The 19,895-nt window shown below is 37.5% G+C and overlaps 1 protein-coding gene across 1 annotated transcript; it reads right to left on the bottom strand.

Moving 5' to 3' along the window:
* Positions 1-4,401: 4,401 nt before the first annotated feature.
* LOC139851879 (uncharacterized) lies at positions 4,402-6,000 on the bottom strand. Its single transcript, XM_071841067.1, has 4 exons — positions 5,823-6,000; positions 5,535-5,598; positions 4,701-5,469; positions 4,402-4,587 (listed from the first exon to the last, which is right to left on the bottom strand). The coding sequence occupies exons 1-4, from the start codon at positions 5,998-6,000 to the stop codon at positions 4,402-4,404; spliced, it is 1,197 nt and encodes a 398-aa protein (XP_071697168.1).
* Between the last annotated feature and the right edge of the window lie 13,895 nt (positions 6,001-19,895).

The raw sequence follows: 19,895 nt of genomic DNA on the forward strand, positions 1-19,895 counted from the left end.
TCCAGAATAGGTGATGACTGATTGGTTGATCTATTCTGGTCACACTGCTTTCGGAGCTTGAATGGGATTCCATTTCGGAACCTGAGTGACTTGAACTGATGACGAATTCCATTTCGTACGATTGGATAAAGGATTTTTTTTTCCGATATGAAATGATTTTGGCTAACGGATAGTATTCTAATTACATAGAATATATATATATATATATATATATATATATATATATATATATATATATATATATATATATATATATATATATATATATATAGATCAAAAGATTTCGTAGATTACAGAGGACTTTGCGGGATATGTCAGACAAAGTTTAAAGTAACAGATACGATAAGATATGATTTAGCAGATATGCTAAGATATGAATTTTTGTCTATACACTATTCATGCAATCAATGCAGCAAGACGTGTCTTAGACTAAAAATGATAAGCAGGTAATTTCCTGAGGATGATAAGTAGTTAATTTTCGACACAAAATGATAAGCAAAACTTTTGACATGCAGACACGGTCGAAGTCCAGACTCACTAATGCATCATATCGACTTATCAGTTAGACACACTAATGCAGACCTGGTTCGCTAAGACCACCGCTCTGATACCAACTCAAAGGACTCGTTCATATACATTATAAACGATTCACAATAGTTGATTACATTGCGAGGTATTTGACCTCTATATGATACATTTTACAAACATTGCATTCGTTTTTAAAAGACAAACTTTCTTTACATCGAAAATTGACAGGCATGCATACCATTTCATAATATCCACTATCCAACTATAAATTGATTTAATGATAATCTTTGATGAACTCAATGACTCGAATGCAACGTTCTTCGAAATATGCTATGAAAGACTCCAAGTAGTATCTTTAAAATGAGCAAATGCACAGCGGAAAATTTCTTTAACACCTGAGAATAAACATGCTTTAAAGTGTCAACCAAAAGGTTGGTGAGTTCATTAGTTTATCATAATCATTTATTTCCATCATTTTAATAGACCACAAGAATTTCATTTCCAGTTCTCATAAATATACGTCCCATGCATAGAGACAAAAATAATCATTCATATGGTGAACACCTGGTAACCGACATTAACTAGATACATATAAGAATATCCCCTATCATTCCGGGATCCTCCTTCGGACATGATATAAATTTCAAAGTACTAAAGCATCCGGTACTTTGGATGGGGTTTGTTAGGCCCAATAGATCTATCTTTAGGATTCGCGTCAATTAGGGTGTCTGTTCCCTAATTCTTAGATTACCAGACTTTAATAAAAAGGGGCATATTTGATTTCGATAATTTAACCATAGAATGTAGTTTTAATTACTTGAGTCTATTTCGTCAAACATTTATAAAAGCGCATGTATTCTCAGTCTCAAAAATATAAAGGGTAAAAAGGCAAATGAAACTCACCATACTGTATTTCGTAGTAAAAATACATATAACGTCATTGAACAAGTGTAAGGTTGGGCTCGAATTCACGAACCTAAATTAATTATATATATTTATGTGTTGGTCAATATTTGTCTAACAAATTAGGTCAAGTCATAGTGTACCACAATCCTAATGCTCGAGACTAATATGCAAAAGTCAACAAAAGTAAATTTGACTCAAAATAATTTCCAAAAATCTATACATGATTAATATATAGTTTAAATATCGTCGTTTTATATTTTTAAATATTTTTACAAGATTTATTAGAGTAAATAATATAATTTATTTATTAATAAATAAAATTTTATATTAAATTTATATAATAAAATATACTTTTATATATATTAAGTAATAAAATTTATAGGGTTCATTTAATATCATAAAGATAATATGATATGTATTATTAAAGTAAGTTATTACACGTAGTAAAATATGTTTGTATCACATATTTATTTGATAAAATAATATCTATAATGATAGTAAGTAAAAGTTGTATTATTTTTTAATAATAATTATTATTATAAAAATATCAATATTTATAATTACTAAGATGACATTATGATAAAACGATAATTCTAATTATGATAACTTTAATATTTACGATAATTTTTAATATTATCTTTAAAATAATAATTCTATTTAAAATAATAATAATAATGATATTTTATAGTAACAATGACATTTCTATTAAAATGATAATTTTTGTTAAAATGATAGTTTTAATACTAACGATACTTTTAATAATAATAGTAATGATAAAAATAATAAGAACGATAATTTTATCTAAATCAATATCTTATAATATTTTAATTTCATCATGATACTCTTACTCATTATTTCCTAATCGTTTCATTTAATAGCTTTTAATCGTCTTTTATATCGTGTTCATAATAATGATAATAATAGTAATCAAAATAATTAGGTGTTACAAATATTTGTTTTAATTACACTAATATTAATAATGATAGTTACTATAACATTATTAACGATAATACTAATAATTATCTTAATGATAATATAGTAATAATAATAATAACAATAACCATTTTTAAATAATGATATATATATTAATAATGATAATAATAATAATAATACTAATAACAATAATAATAATAATAATTGGATAATAATAACAATAATACTAATTATAACTTTTACGATAATAACGATAGTAATAATAAAAAAAATAACAATTTTTAATGATAAATCTCTTTTATTGATAAAGATAATAATAATCATAATAATAAGATAAAACTAGAACGACGATAAAAATGACGATAATAATAATAATCATTTTTAATAAAAATATCGAAAATTCAATTGATTATAACTTCTAATCCGTTCATCGAAACCATTCGATATCTAAAGGAAAATGTTCTTAATTTTTCGCTAGGTTTCCAAGGACATGCATATCTTATACCTTATCTCAACCGCAAGTGTAACTAATTCAAGATTCAACCTAACCTGTCTAAGGGCAATATTAAAAGTACAAGCATGCATAATCCTAAATACTCGAGCACTAGTCCGGGATACACTATTAGTATGTAAAAGTTAAATTATGAGTACTCACGTATCAATATTGAGATTCAATATTGCAGGAAAGGTACGTAGACGCAACGGAAATGATAAACACTATATTGACCTCACGAGCATACCCATGAACCATATTCAATCACCTCCATAGCTATAACCTATAATTTCCTTAATCCTATCCTACTCGAAAAACAATTTCGAAACCACTCGGACAGCACTCCATCGTAATATTTTATGTATACTAATAATATCTTGAAATAATACGGAGTAAATATATATATGTAAATCGATTGAGAGAGTTTAGAGAAAAAATTTTCAAGTTTCTATGAAATAATGAAACCTATTGAATTCTATTTATAATAGATTTTTGAATTATTAAAGTGAATTATTAAAGTATGAATTATTAAAGTGAATTATTAAAGTATGAATTATTAAAGTGAATTATTAAAGTATGAATTATTAAAGTGAATTATTAAAGTATGAATTATTAAAGTGAATTATTAAAGTTAAAGTAAAGTAAAAATAAAGTAAAGGTAAAGTTTAAGTATAGTAAAAGTATAAAACTATGTACATATAATACGCGTATAAATATATATAATATTAATTTAAATCGTTATATATATTTAATAAAATAAAATATAAATATCGTTATCTTTATCATACTAGTTAAGTAATGAGTTGTCAAAAGTGGTTCTAGATATTTATAAAAGTTATATACGTTTTAATAATAAAGTTCTTTTTAAACTGAAAACGTTTTTGTACGTTTGAAACTAAATAGATCAATCGAGTCTTTATGAGATTCAATCTTCCACTATCTTTTGTCTAGTTCTCAATGATTGACAATTTGTTCTTATTTATAAATCACTTTACCATTTTCCGAATATTGTTAAAATGGAAAGATTTCTCAAATCAACGTGGGCCTTTCAACAGAGACATGTAATCATAATTCAATATATCTGATAATTCAATCATTTTATCTTATCTTCCAATTCCATTGATAAACATTTTGAAACAGATACAATCATATAAAGTATTTAATCTAATATTTTGTTTACGTTTCAAGTTATAATATATATACACATATACATATATAATCATATTCGTTTAATGGTTCGTGAATCGTTGGAACTTGGTCGAGGTTGAATGAATGTATGAACATAGTTTAAAATTCTTAAAATTTAACTTAACAAATATTGCTTATCGTGTCGGAAACATATAAAGATTAAAGTTTAAATTTGGTTGGAAATTTATGGGTTATCACACAATAGATCGAAAATCCGAGACTTTATTAGGGGTATCAAGCTTAGGAATAAGAGCAATTAAAGTATTGTTAACCTCCTTAAGAAGCTTGCCAGTAACAAAGAATTCTTTGATAGCACCACATATCTCAGACCCAATAATACTCCATGCTTTTTTTTAAAAGACAGGAGAATAGCCATCTGGGCTACTGGCCTTATTATCATCAATGTCAAATAAAGCTGTCTTGACTTCATCATCAGTAATAGGAGTCACCATATTTTTAGCTTCCAAACTGGTAAGCTTCTTAGTGAAAATATCACCAAGATCTTCAATAGGCCTGCAGTTACCATTATGACCCAAAAACTTTTGAAAATGCTTGACAAATTGCTCATTAACTTGGTCACCATTGAACCTGGTACCACTTTCATCACATATGCTATCCACCCCGCTTCTTTGTTTTCTACTTTTTAGCATACTGTGGAAGAAGTAAGCCAATGTAACTTAGCTTTTTGCTGCAGAAGAATCAATTCATCAACTTTAGCAGATTCATATTGTTTCAATATGGAAGATGCTTCATTTCTTAAACTCATATCATGAGGGTATGAATCAATGTCAGCTTGACATTTCTTAAGTTTGACCCTAAGATCATTGACTTTGTCAAACACATTCCCATTAGACCAATTAAGATTCTTCAAATCTTTTTTCAATAGCTTCATCTTGGTCACAACTTGGTACATTTTGTACCCATTAACAATAACATTCCATCCCTTAACAACAATAGGAAGAAATTCATCTTTCCTAGCTATATGATTCATGAACATGAATGACTTTTTCTTCTTTTTTGAACCCTTAGGAAGATACAGAATAGCAGGGTTGTGATCAGATACCAAATAAGGCATAAAAGTACCACTAGCATCATGATAAGTATTAATAAAATCCTCATTGCAAAGAATCCTATCAAGCTTCTTAAGAGTATTACATTGGGGATTCCTCAAGGATTTGGTCCATGTATAATGAAATCCAGAACTTCCAATATCCTCCACTTCAATATCATTGACACAATCATTAAAATCCTTCATTTCATTAGACAGCATTGAACACCCAGAGCTATGTTCATTAAGGGCTCTAGTAACATTAAAATCCCCCATCAAAACCCATGGCAAATTATTAGTGATGGTAGCATGAACATGTAACTCTTTCCATAAAAGAAGCCTTTGTTTGCCAACGTTACTAGCATAGATGAAACTGCAATAAAACTTTGTTTTAGAATGCACAGTCTTAATAAGACACATAATCACTTGTCTAGACACCTGAATAACCATAACATTAACCACATTATGTTCCCATCCAATAATAATTCTGCAGCTATTACTGCTGGTTAATATTTGAATGCCAATTCTATGATTCAAACACATAATTGCATTCCTTAGTAATAGTACCAGGCTTTAAATGAGTTTCCAGGACTGTACATACACTAATATTCTATTCCCTAATAAACTTTTTTAATTCACTTTGCTTATCCACCGTACTCATACCCCTTATATTCCAGCTGGCTATTTTAAGATCCATGGAAAATTAGTATTTACTGCCCAGAATACCTGGATCCAGCCCCTGCAATTCATTGTCACACAAATTACCTTTAGCTTTATTAGTTGTATCATCTTCAGTTGAGAATACATCCTCATCATTTAATGAGTTATCATTTTTATCAATATCTTCCCAGTCACTTGGATCCTTTTCATTCTCATTATCAGACAAAACAGCAAACTTATTCATACTTTTCCTTAATTCATTGCTATGATGCTCATTCAATTTCCATTGGTTTTGGTTTGATGCATTCAGGCTATTGACTTTTTTAGGAACATAAATTTGCTTGACTTGTTGCTTGCCACCATCACATTTGGTTTTTTTTTCCTATACTGAATATGCTTGAAGCCTTCATTATCTTGATCTTCTTTAACACTTTTTGCCTCTATTTCATCCTTTGTTCTTGGCCTAACCACACATTTATCATGATTATGCCCAAATACAGCACAATGAGAGCATAGGGCAGGCTTCCAATCATAGTCAACTTTGACTTTCTTAATTCCTTTTGTAATATTCATCTTATCTTTGTAATGTATATCTACATGATCAGTAGTATAACCTGCTTCCATTTCTACCATAACTCTTGCATATTCAACCCTGCTAATACCCTTTTGGCACATTGTGGCAGTTGACTTGTCCATCACAATTGACTTTCCCAATTTACTTGCAATGGCACTTATACCTTTGTTGTTCCAAGCTTCAAGAGGCACATTTGACAACTTGACCCAAACAGGAATCTTAGTAGGTTCAATCTTTTCAATATTCAAGTCTGGACTCCATTTAGCAACAAATAATGGTTTGCCATTAACAATCCATGGTCCTTGATCAATAACAACATTCATTCCTACAACATCCTTAAATGTGAAGTAACATATCTGTTTAGCATCCATTATGATATCTCTTATACCATACTTACTCCAGATTTTCCTTAAATTGAACCTTAACATTCCCACAGACATATTACCATATTACCTCCTATTACATAACCATATGCAGTGTTTTCCATCTATTACTACTCTCTTCCACATAAGCCTTATCAAAACAACTATTTCATCACCATCCTTAACAGTTAAAGGAATAAACGATAGTTTCTTATCTATATCATCATTAGCAACCTTAGCATACGAAATTGTAACTGGTTTGTCATTCATTTTATTGCAATTCACATCATTCTCAACTGTATCATAGGATTTAGAATCATTTACCTCTTTCAATGGATGGAACAGTAATCGGAGATAACGGTGGAAATTGATCATCATTATGCGCATAATTTGTCTTATCAGTATTATCACACTTTTCCTCCATGTAACTCTCTTCATCACCTTCAGATGCATGAACTGATGCCGCTTGATGATCATCATCACTTGTATTGTTATCAATCGTAGAAGATTTTAGGTTATGAACAGAATTTGAAAATTTATTCGTAACTTTGATTTTTCTACGCGATCTACGATTAGGAGACATTATTTGATGAAATACTAGTATAATAGAGCCGAAATAATTGAATTAGCAGCAGAAAATCATATCGATCGAAGGAAATTGAACGAAAAAAGCTTGAAATTAGGGCAAAAATGGAAGGAGAATATCTCTCCATAATCGCCTAACCTCCAGGAGAGAGAAAGTCATTTTTTTATATTAATTATATATAGTAATTTAAATAAACTACCTTTGAGTCTATAAAGTTAACACCAAACTCATAGTTTGTGGAGGGAATTCTAATTGTTTCAGGAGATTATGAAGGAACTTCAATGGGTCTCATAACAATACTGGTAAGTCAAACTCACAAACCATCAAAACAAATACATAGATTAATTCATACCAATTTAGAAATTGATGAAATTAAATCTTCAATTGATGAAATTAAATCTTCAATTGATGAAATTAAAAATTTCAATTCTTTTCCTGCAAGAGTTCATTCAAAAATTGCTATGAACATCAAATCTTCAATTGATGAAATTAATCATGAAAATCAGTTCCTCAAGCCTTCATAGTCAGTGATAAACACGCGAAACTAAATCATAGCATCCAAAACTCAGCAAGCAATCTACTCGAATTAAATTGTTGATCGAAGAACAATCAAATTTGACTTCTAGATCTAAAACAACTTTGGAGTTGTTAAATGAATCTGATGGTTAAAGAAGGTGTGTTTTAGCTTTAGGAACTCAGATCCTGATATCAGATTGTTGATATAACTTCAAAATCAAAAACACCTAAATCTGTTAATAATGATGATGAACGACGAAGATGATGATGATGATGAACGATTTCAGAATCTGCTTCGTTCTAGTGTTGAAGATGAATGATGATGAAGTAGAAATCTGATTTAAATCTGTGATGTATGATTTTTGATGGATTTATGCCCGTAAACTCAAATATGTTGGATTTATAAAAGTGAATTTGGGTGGATTTTTTAAGCGTATATGAATTATATTTTATAATGTTGAGTTAAAGAATTTACAGATATGAATTTATACTAAATAATGATGAATGGATGAAGATGGATGAAGGTAATAGGTTAAAGAAATTTGGGAAGTTACATGAAGGACCAATGAAATTAGGGTTTACAAATATGAAGGACTAATAATGTAAATGTTTGGAAATGTGACCTGTAAGGTTACGTGTTATAACAAGTTAAATGCATACAATAGTAGATATTTTAAAAGTTGAATGCATACAATAGAAGATTTTGATCATGCATATTTTTACCATAGGGCTTAACATTCCTGCTCAAAACGTTAATGGGGTTTAAGGATCTTAGAACGAGGCTCTCCGGTCCGGCTACCGTGAATAACCCTGGCCGACATGATGATGTCGGCGGGGTGGCCAAGTGATTAAGTCCACCTTTAATGACGATCGTCGATTAAGAGGCCCCAAATAAGGTCGTAGGTGCTAGTTAACAAAGAACTAACCTGTAAACCTTTAGCGGATGCTAGATGATGCTGTTACGTAAGGTGTGTAGTATGGGATGATTACGTAACGTTTTGATGATCCTTAGAATGACAGTTAGGGTTTGTATATATAGGCAAACCCGAATTCTAGAACCATCCGAGATATTGGCAATCCTTTCCATAACAAACTCCCCCGAATCACGGATGTAATTATGGAAAAGATATTTACTTGTTAGCCAAGTAATCGCTGTACCGAGGACAAAGGCATTAGATACGAATCCGCATACTGTATAACGCATATGAGCACACGCATACGCACCCTAGCGGGTGCCCGCATAGATACGGGGTGCGCATGCGGGTTGCAGTATCATTATGTCCCTCCAGTTTGATGTTATATGGCGCAAGACATATGACATCAAACTATGAAGCGGAAAAAACAAGAAAACGGCTAGCATTCAATGTTCCGCGTGCGTTTCGAGGTCATTTAATGCCTGTCATTGTCGTAGAAGACCATTCGGCTGACAAGAGGTAAAGTGGAAGTTGGCAGGCGCGTGTCAACCTCGCACTCATAGGTAACCATACCCAACTAACATCCACGCGCGCACTTAAAAGGCCACCCGTTGATCGCGTAACAAGTGTACAGCCACGATCACACCATTCCACCCCATGACTCCAGATCTTCACTATAAATAGCCCCAATTCACACACATTTCCATTTTTCCTGCTTCAAGCTTCCCCAATACGCTGCTATATTCAATTCCGATCAAATTCTAAATACTCCGGCCACCGTCTAAAGGTTAGTAATTCTCCAATCACTCTATAGAAAATGACTAAGGCAAACGAGACCTATGTAGATAGTGTTAGATCGATTATAGAGCAGAAACACATTGATCACTTAGCTAAACAATACCCGCCGTTAGCAAAGTACAATCCGGTGCCACCCCTGCCCAATCTACGAGCCATCTACGAACATGCGTTCAAGCATGGCAACTTTAGGGTTCCCCCATCCGACTTCTTCCTAGGCGTATTAGATCACTTCAGAGTGGGATTAGGGCAACTGCACCCTTATGCCATAGGCAAAATAGTTCTGTTTGAGATGTGGTGCGTCGCACTCGACAGGGTACCGTTGGTTAAAGTTTTCTGTCATCTATACCGCTTAGCCAATCACCACAAATCCTGGTTCACCTTCTTTGCCCGACAAAATTTCACCAAAACCCCAAAGTCGAATGCGGGTAACTGGAAAGAAACTTTCTTTTTCATTGACCAAACTGTAGTTGGTACCAATTTTCCGCAAACGCTTATATGGTGCGAGAAGGTGGAAAAGGACGTGAACAAAACTCCGGTCCTGGATGACGAGGAAACAAAGCTGTTAGCGGAGTGCGCTAACGCTCAGCTGGTGCACCGGTCATACGGGAACGTGATGTTGCGGCTAGGGAAGATTTCCGCACACTGGCCATGGGAGGATGTGCGCCCAGCCATAGTCGGACCGGATGGAAAGGTTAGGAATAGTATAATCACGTACTAACAAAAGTTTGCTATTTATATGTTCTAACGTATGCATGCATGTTTGCAGATATGAAGATGAAGAAAGTACTGACTGCGGAAGAGATTGCGGGCATCTCCTTCCGCAAGCAGAATGTGAACCAGTAGTTGGAGCAGGAGAATGCTGGCGAGAATGCACCTGCCACCTCCGGTAATAAGCGCAAGGCCGCCGAAGCCTCCCAACCCCAACAGAAGAAGAAGAAACTCACTCCCAAGCAGAGGGAGGATAAGTGGAACGACAACTTCGTTCCCATCGAACCCCGTTCTACGGATCTACCTCCCCCATCTTCTGGTAAGCGTTCCCCCTTCGCGCATACCGCATACTTAAGTTTGCATTTATGTAACCATTTACTAATACGCAGAGCATGTTGAGGAAACGCATCACACCCCACCGTGGATCAATCTGGACCTTGAAGCTACTGTCGAGTCAAAGGACAAGACAATACACCTGGACTCCGAGTCTACACCAACCACGCCACACGGCAGTTTTCGATTGGCAAACCTGGCACAGCTCACCCAGTCATCGGCGGAAAACGCCGCAGAGCAATCCGCCTTCCTCCAACAAATCTTCCCGGCTGAGTTTCGCAACCAACTAGCCGCACTGCCCTTTAATCAGGCGCTCAACGCCTTCATCCAAAACGGACTTGTCTTTTTTGGCATGGTTGCGGATCAAGCCCGCTGTTCCACTAACTTGTATCAAGTGGCCGTGCGGAAAGAAACAGAATTAGGGCTGCTGCAAGCGGGAGTTGAGCAGGTTAAGAAAGACAGGGACGCCGCAGAAGAAGCGATCAAGGCGGTAGAGTTAACTACGGTGGAAACCAAAACCGCATTGATTGAAGAGAGAAAGAAAAACCGCGAGCTGGTTGGGGCGGTTGACCAGTCCAAGGGGGAGACTGAGCGTCTGCGGGTGGAGCTGGAAAAGGTTACAAGGGAGAAGGATGATGCGGTGACTGGCCGCGAGCTAGCAGAGGCCGACTTGACAAAGCTTCGCACCGCTCTTCCTACCATTGCGTAGAAGGTGATGGATTCCGGGCCTGTGTTCGACAAGTTCAACGCCTATGTTGACGTGGTTAAAGACCACGAAATCAACAAGGCAGTGCTAGAGATGATCCAAGCCTGCGGGCTCATACCGCCGTACCCCGATGCCGTGTAGAAAAAATTGAAGGAGGGTACAGCCGCGGTGCTTATGGAAGCAGAAGAAGCCATCACCGCCATCCCGATCCCCCTAATTAATGCGTTTGCGGTGGACCCTAACATGTCGATTGACGGGTTCCTCAAGGAGGATTATTAGGTGGTTGTAATAGTTTGCGCCGTAAGTCCTATGCTTAGACAGGCAATTGTAAATACAATTTTTGGGCCTTAAGTCCCGTGATGGGCAGGCGTTTGAAACAATTACCATTTGTAATAACTTTATGTATATATTATCGTGTTATGCATGTGTAGTGTATTAATTTGTTTATATATCGCGAATCAAAACAAAGAATTAGCCGCATGCCAATGCGCATAGTTAACCAAAACTTATGCATATGATCAGGTACCGTGTAAAATAAACCAATACTTTAGCGATTTTACCTTGAACAACTTAGACTCAAAAGCTACTGCGTTATTGCTTTGTCATGTACTAGGGGTGCACTTTAGCTGTATGGTAAGCAACGCAACTAAAAACAAACCAATGCTTTTATGCTTAAGAGTTCCTCACGCGAGAGTAATTACGCACAAGCAAACCAATGCTTGTATTTTTAAGTCGACTTGGCAGCCATCTAGTCTGCGTGGCGCTTGGCTAGGGGAAAACCAATTCCCTTCTCCTACCGTTAATGTCTAGCCTTGTAACCAAACAGGCTTCTGCCGCACGGGGGCTAGAGGACACCCCTTAAGTAGGCAGGAACCGCATACAAAAAGAAAAACAATAAAAGTATGCGCGAGTAAATATTCAATTGGCATTAATAATGATTACAACTGCGACACATCCAAATGGACGGAAAATACATAGAAAAAATAATGTGCTAAAATAAATTGGAGTGATCGGGTCCATCCAGCTACATATAACATTTTTTCAACAATGTTGCGTGCCAAGTGCGTTTCACAGGTTTTCCATCTAATGTCTCGAGATGGTATGCCCCGATGTTGCTTGCTTTTGCTACCCTATAAGGACCTTCCCAACGGGGGCCCAATTTCCCAGTATCCTCCGCATGACTTGCGTCATTCTGACACCAAACTAAGTTCCCGCACTTGTAAGAGCGCGAACGCACACGCTGATTGTAGTACTTTGCAATTTTCTGCTTGTTATTGGCTTCGTTTACCACCGCAGAGAGTCTGCGTTCTTCAAGCAGATTAAGATTTTCCCGCAAAGCTTCTGAGTTATTTTGTTCGTCAAAATTCTGTATGTGGAACGTTGGTACCCCAATCTCTGCGGGCACAACAGCTTCGGACCCGTAGACCAAACTGAGCGGAGTCTCACCAGTGCTTGCTTTTGGTGTTGTTCTATGCGCCCACAAAACTTTTGGTAGTTCGTCCACCCAACCAACTCTGCCATGGCCCAATCTAGCTTTGATTCCGGCCACTATATCCCTGTTGGTGACTTCGCACTGGCCATTCGCCTGCGGATGCGCAACAGAAGTAAATGTTTGCTTAATATTAAGCTCCGCACACCAACTACGAAAAGGATCCCCGGCAAACTGTGTACCGTTATCACTAACAATTTCGTTTGTTATGCCGAATCGACAAACAATGTCTTCCCATACAAAATTTCGCACCCTCTTTCCTGAAATTGTTGCCAGCGGTCGCACTTCAACCCACTTAGTGAAATAGTCGATCGCAACAATCAAGAATTTGATGTTTCCTACGTATGCAGAGTATGCGTAAGATACTGACGTAAATAGCATATGGTATAAAATAAATGATAATATTACCTCGGCCTTTTGGAAATGGTCCGACTATGTCAATTGCCCATTTGCTGAATGGCCATGGTGAGGAGACTGGTATCATTGGATGCGCAGGTGCCCTGCTGATAGGTGCATGTATTTGGCAAGATTCGCATTGCTTAACTATTCGCGCGATATCTGCATACATAGTGGGCCAATAATAACCTAGCCGCATAATTTTTGACACAATAGACCTGTGCCCCGAATGAAGAGCGCATGCACCTTCATGCACCTCGCGTATAACCTCCTCTACCTCTTTCGGACCAATACACCTTAGGTGCGGTCCCAAATAATTTTTCCGATATAGGATGTCACCCTTAAGGGCGTACAGTGGTGCCTTAGTGCGGACTTTCTTTGCATCAACGGAATCCGCTGGTGATGTGCCGTCCCGCAGGAAAGCAATAATGGGTGTTATCCATGTTGAGCTGGATTCCTCAATAGGTGCCACTAAAGGCATCATAACAATTGATTTCGCATGCAGTTCTTCTATAAGAACCTTCTTCCCCAGATGATCAAAGGCCAAAGCAGCCAATTTGCTAAGCGCATCCGCCTTCTTATTTTGCCCCCGCATGACGTGGGAGATTTGAAATGCTTCAAACTGATCAGCGAGGTTATGAACAAGCGATAAATACTGCTGCATGGCTATGTCATGTGCTTCGAATTCTCCACTGACTTGGCTGCATACCAGCTTTGAATCCACGTAGGCGTGCAGAATTTTAACGTTTAATTTATGCGCTATACGCATACCCGCTAACAAAGCCTCATATTCTGCCTCGTTGTTCGTGACATCAAAATTAAACCGCAGTGCATAAGTATGCTCTTCGCCATCTGGGCCAGTTAAAATTACACCTGCACCTGCGCTAGCGGCGCTGCAGGCACCATCGGTATATAACTCCCATGGTGACAAAGTTGGCACAGGCGTGTCCTGATGTTCTGCAGATGCTTCAACATCTGCAGGTAACTCTGTAAGGTAATCCGCAAGTATTTGTCCCTTAACTGCGCTGCGCGAAGAAAAATTTATTTCATGTTCGCCTAACTCAACTGCCCATTTAGCCATTCGACCAGAAATCTCAGGCTTGTATAACACCTGAAAGAAAAATGATTGCGTTAGTCAATGCGGTTACCCCAGACATTGCCGCAAATTAGGCATGTACCAACCTATTTGATCGGTTGATCAGTTAGAACCACGATTGGATGTGCTTGAAAGTACCGGCACAAACGCCGCGCCGTGTGTACTAGCGCATATACTAGCTTTTCTATTGGTGAATAGTTTACTTCGCTTGATGTCAGCATCTTGCTTACGAAGTAGACCGGCATTTGCGTCTGAGAAAACCTCAGCGTTAAATTTCTGCGAAATAAACAATGCAAATAAAAGTAAATTACCTTTCCTCGATCTGCAATAAGAACTGAGCTGATAGCCTCTTTCGATGCCGCAAGGTACAGCGTAAGCATTTCTCCTGCCACTGGCGCGGTAAGTGTTGGTAACTCTGCGAGCACCTTCTTCATCTCCTGAAAGGCTGTTTCTGCTTCCTGAGTCCATACGAAGTCTTTTTTCTTTAAACAATTTTTCAAAGTATTGAAGAATGGTAGTTGTCGTTCTGCGGCCTTTGACAAGAACCGCGTGATGGCCGCAAGCTTCCCGGTTAGACTCTGCACATCTTTCTTTTTCTTTGGAGATGGCAAATTATCAATGGCTTCAATCTTTTTCGAATTTGCCTTGATTCCCCGCGCTGTCACCACATGACCTAGAAACTTGCCTTCCTCTTCCCCAAAACTACATTTGAGCGGGTTAAGCTTCATGTTGATTCTTCGCAGAGATTCAAACGTTTCTAGGATGTCATCGAGCATTTCTTCTTCGGTGTTACTTTTAATTACCAAGTCATCGACATATGCTTCAAGATTTCTGCCAATTTGGTGCTTGAAGGCAGCGTCAATTATGCGCTGATAGGTTGCGCCCGCGTTCTTTAATCCGAAGGGCATCTTCATATAACAGTAAATACCCTGCGGCGTATGAAAAGCAGTTTTGTCCTCATCTTCCGCAGCCATTAAGATTTGGTGATAACCCTTGTATGCATCGAGAAAACACTTGTACCGGAACCCTGACAGTGATTCCACCTTCCAGTCTATTTCTGGGAGAGGGTAGTTGTCCTTAGGACACGCTTTATTAATGTCTTTAAAATCAACGCACATCCGCCAATTACCATTAGCCTTTTTGACTAACACAGGATTAGTAACCCATGTCTGATACCACACCTCCCGCAGGATGTTTGCTTTGACAAGATTATCCACTTCTGCGCACAACCAATCACTGTGCTCAAGAGCCATATGCTGCTTCTTTTGTCTAATGGGCGTGAGTGATGGGTTAACATTCAATTTATGCTCCGCAATGTCTCGCGGTACCCCCGTCATGTCTAATTCACGCCACGCAAAAACATCTGCGTTAGCGGTCAATATTCCGTGCAATTTGGCCTTTGTTTCGGCTGACAATCCTGCACCGATTTTAATCCGCTTATCCGGATGTAAACGGTTTGCTATGACCGTACTGCTTTCGAGTTGTTCTCCCATGCTGAGAATGTTTACGGGCACAACTGAACCACACAACTCGGTTGTTTGATGTGAAGCAATTGTGGCAACCCCTCCCTTCGTAGGAAACTTTATCAAACCATGCACCACTGACGGTATAATGTCAAAACGTCGTATGAAATTTCTCCCGAGCAACGCGTTGTACCGCGAAGTTGAACGAACCACGTAAAATTCAACTAACTCGTGTCTAACCAATTGCGGATTCTTGTCATCCGCGAGTTCTACTATTAGCTCTATCCGACCTAGCGGCCATGAGATTTCCCCGGAGAACCCAGAACGTAATATCAGACTGGCGTAGCTGCGTTTTAAATTCTGAAGGGAGGAAACGATAGCAATGCTCGTACATAATGTCCACCCCACTCCCGGTGTCAACATGCATGCGTTTAACTTGTACTCCGCAAGTAGGGATGCGACACTTGATGATAATGGGCTCGTTAACTGTGTCGATTGACATTACAGGAGGAAACGTGATTGGGAGAAGTTCCCAGTCATGGTGATCATTGTACTTTCTCCGCTGGCTAACTTTCTTTGCGTCGACCATAGTAATGGTTAAGTCGGCATTTTTTGTTTAATGAACTTTTTGCCATGTGAAAGTTTTAGCCTTCGACCCTTCTTCTGCGGATTTTCCCTTCTTAGGTGGTTTTAGGTGATCCAATTTACCTGCGCGTATTGCCTCGAGCACTCGTTCCATCAAGTTTTTGCATCGATTAGTGTCATGCTCGTAATCGTCATGGAATTCGCAATACTTTGTTTTGTCCCGCTTACCAAATTCTATAAGCGGAGTTGGAACCGCAAATGTTGCGCACACTGGTTCGGTTGCCAAAATTTCTTTTGGCATTTTAGACAAACTTTTAAGCAGCGCATAGCTCTGATTATTAATGCCGCGCTGATTATTGTTTCGATAACTGCCACTTGATTTCCCTTTATCATTCCTGATAGGACCACCGCTAGGATACCTTCCGCGAGAGTTGTTGCCACGATTTTGATCACGCGAACGATCATCATCGTCTTTCCTCTCGTTGCGTGAACTAGCTGTTGGAATATCATTATCTTCGCCACTCCGCATATAGTCATGGCATTCATTAAGTGCTTCAACATAAGTTGTTGGGACCGTATGGCGCAGACGCCTTACCAGTGTTGGATGACGTTCTGAGTTTATACCATGTATGAGTCCGGAAATCTGTTGCTCTGGCTTGAGATCTGGTATGCGCAGACACTCATTAGTATATCTTGTGAGAAATTCACCCAAAGATTCCTTGGATTTCTGCACAATATCATGACACTCGATATGAGTGCATTTGCGTGGCCTCTGATTCTGATATTGCAGCAAGAATTTCGTCCGCAGATCCATAAACCCGGCTATACTACCCGCCGGCATTTTATTAAACCATTCACGAGCAATACCATGCAGTGTCATCGGGAATATCTGACACGCAACCGGATCCACCCAACCTTGAGTGCGCATTGCGCCTTCAAAACGCTGTAAAAAGTCATCTGGATCAGTTAAGCCATTGTAAGTACCCAACGTATGAGGTATCTTTGGTGCAGACGAAAACGGATATGCAGTTATATGCGGAGGAAACTTATCAAAAGTAGTTTATAGCTCAAAAGGTGGTTTAACAGGGTTACCTTTGAGCCCTGCGAAGAAACGCCTCATCATATCCTGAACAAAATCAGGTTGTGAAAATAGGTGGACCATGTCAGGAGGTGCCGTCAGCATAAATTGGCTTGCGAGATTCGCCTGCCCTTGAATATTTTGGCAGGGCTGCCCTGGCGTCTGCGGATACAACCAAAGCTGATTTGGAAAAGAAGGCAGGCTTTCCGGCACAGAGTATATGGGTATCTGAAAAGATGCCGAAACCTGTGGTGCAGATGCCTGCGAGACCTGAGGATATGCCGCTATAAGCCCAACCGTATGCGAGTGCTTTGCTGTTCTGCAGTTATCGGCGTCCAATGAGAATTGGCATCCGGAATGACACTGAACCCCCAACTATTAAGTAATGCCTGCGCATCCACAGGAGTCAAAAACTGCGAAATTGGACCCGGTGGTTGCCAAGGTTGCAACGGTGTAAACGATGAATTCTGTTGAACACTCTGCGTTTGCAGATGGATTGAAACCGTGGTACTATAAATAGGTACCTGGCCGCAGCATACTACGTGCGGGCCTACTGTTTCACCGCTAGTGCCTACCAAGATGACCCTTGGATCCACTGCTGAAAAATCCAACCGCGTGGTGGTAACTGGCGAGTTTGCCCTTGGCGGTGTAATCCCATCTGGATATATCGGCTTATACCTCTGAAAAGGCTCGCCGGATACAGGTGGAAGATATGGCGCGTATCCCACCCCCGTAGTCATAGCCTGCGTATGCTGACTGCCAGATGGTGTGTTTTGATTATCCATTTGAGTACGTTCCGACGAGTCCTCGGAAGTCATGATACTGTAAAAAGAAAAAAATTCAAAAAATTTCGTGAACAATAAGCCTTATAATTCAAAACCTTTTAAAAGAGAAAATAATTAAACAGTCTTGAACTAATTCGACTCTCAACGAAAGCACCACTTGATCATGCATATTTTTACCATAGGGCTTAACATGCCTGCTCTAAACATTAATGGGGTTTAAGGATCTTAGAACGAGGCTCTCCGGTCCGGCTACTGTGAATAACCCTGGCCGACATGATGATGTCGGCGGGGTGGCCAAGTGATTAATTCCACCTATAATGACGATCGTCGATTAGAAGTGTAGTGACCCGAACTTTTCCATGTTTATATATATTAATTGAGATTGATATTTATATGATTAAATGTTTCCAACATGTTAAGCAATCAAACTTGTTAAGACTTGATTAATTGAAATATGTTTCATATAGACAATTGACCACCCAAGTTGATCGGTGATTCACGAACGTTAAAACTTGTAAAAACTATATGATGACATATATATGGATATATATATATATATAGTTAACATGATACTATGATAAGAAAACATATCATAAAGTATATTAACAATGAACTACATATGTAAAAACAAGACTACTAACTTAATGATTTTTAAACGAGACATATATGTAACGATTATCGTTGTAAAGACATTTAATGTATATATATCATATTAAGAGATATTCATACATGATAATATCATGATAATATAATAATTTAAAATCTCATTTGATATTATAAACATTGAGTTAACAACATTTAACAAGATCGTTAACCTAAAGGTTTCAAAACAACACTTACATGTAACGACTAACGATGACTTAACGACTCAGTTAAAATGTATATACATGTAGTGTTTTAATATGTATTTATACACTTTTGAAAGACTTCAATACACTTATCAAAATACTTCTACTTAACAAAAATGCTTACAATTACATCCTCGTTCAGTTTCATCAACAATTCTACTCGTATGCACCCGTATTCGTACTCGTACAATACACAGCTTTTAGATGTATGTACTATTGGTATATACACTCCAATGATCAGCTCTTAGCAGCCCATGTGAGTCACCTAACACATGTGGGAACCATCATTTGGCAACTAGCATGAAATATCTCATAAAATTACAAAAATATGAGTAATCATTCATGACTTATTTACATGAAAACAAAATTACATATCCTTTATATCTAATCCATACACCAACGACCAAAAACACCTACAAACACTTTCATTCTTCAATTTTCTTCATCTAATTGATCTCTCTCAAGTTCTATCTTCAAGTTCTAAGTGTTCTTCATAAATTCCAAAAGTTCTAGTTTCATAAAATCAAGAATACTTTCAAGTTTGCTAGCTCACTTCCAATCTTGTAAGGTGATCATCCAACCTCAAGAAATCTTTGTTTCTTACAGTAGGTTATCATTCTAATACAAGGTAATAATCATATTCAAACTTTGGTTCAATTTCTATAACTATAACAATCTTATTTCAAGTGATGATCTTACTTGAACTTGTTTTCGTGTCATGATTCTGCTTCAAGAACTTCGAGCCATCCAAGGATCCATTGAAGCTAGATCCATTTTTCTCTTTTCCAGTAGGTTTATCCAAGGAAATTAAGGTAGTAATGATGTTCATAACATCATTCGATTCATACATATAAAGCTATCTTATTCGAAGGTTTAAACTTGTAATCACTAGAACATAGTTT

Source organism: Rutidosis leptorrhynchoides, chromosome 1 (assembly GCF_046630445.1).
Source record: "Rutidosis leptorrhynchoides isolate AG116_Rl617_1_P2 chromosome 1, CSIRO_AGI_Rlap_v1, whole genome shotgun sequence".
NCBI lineage: Eukaryota > Viridiplantae > Streptophyta > Magnoliopsida > Asterales > Asteraceae > Rutidosis > Rutidosis leptorrhynchoides.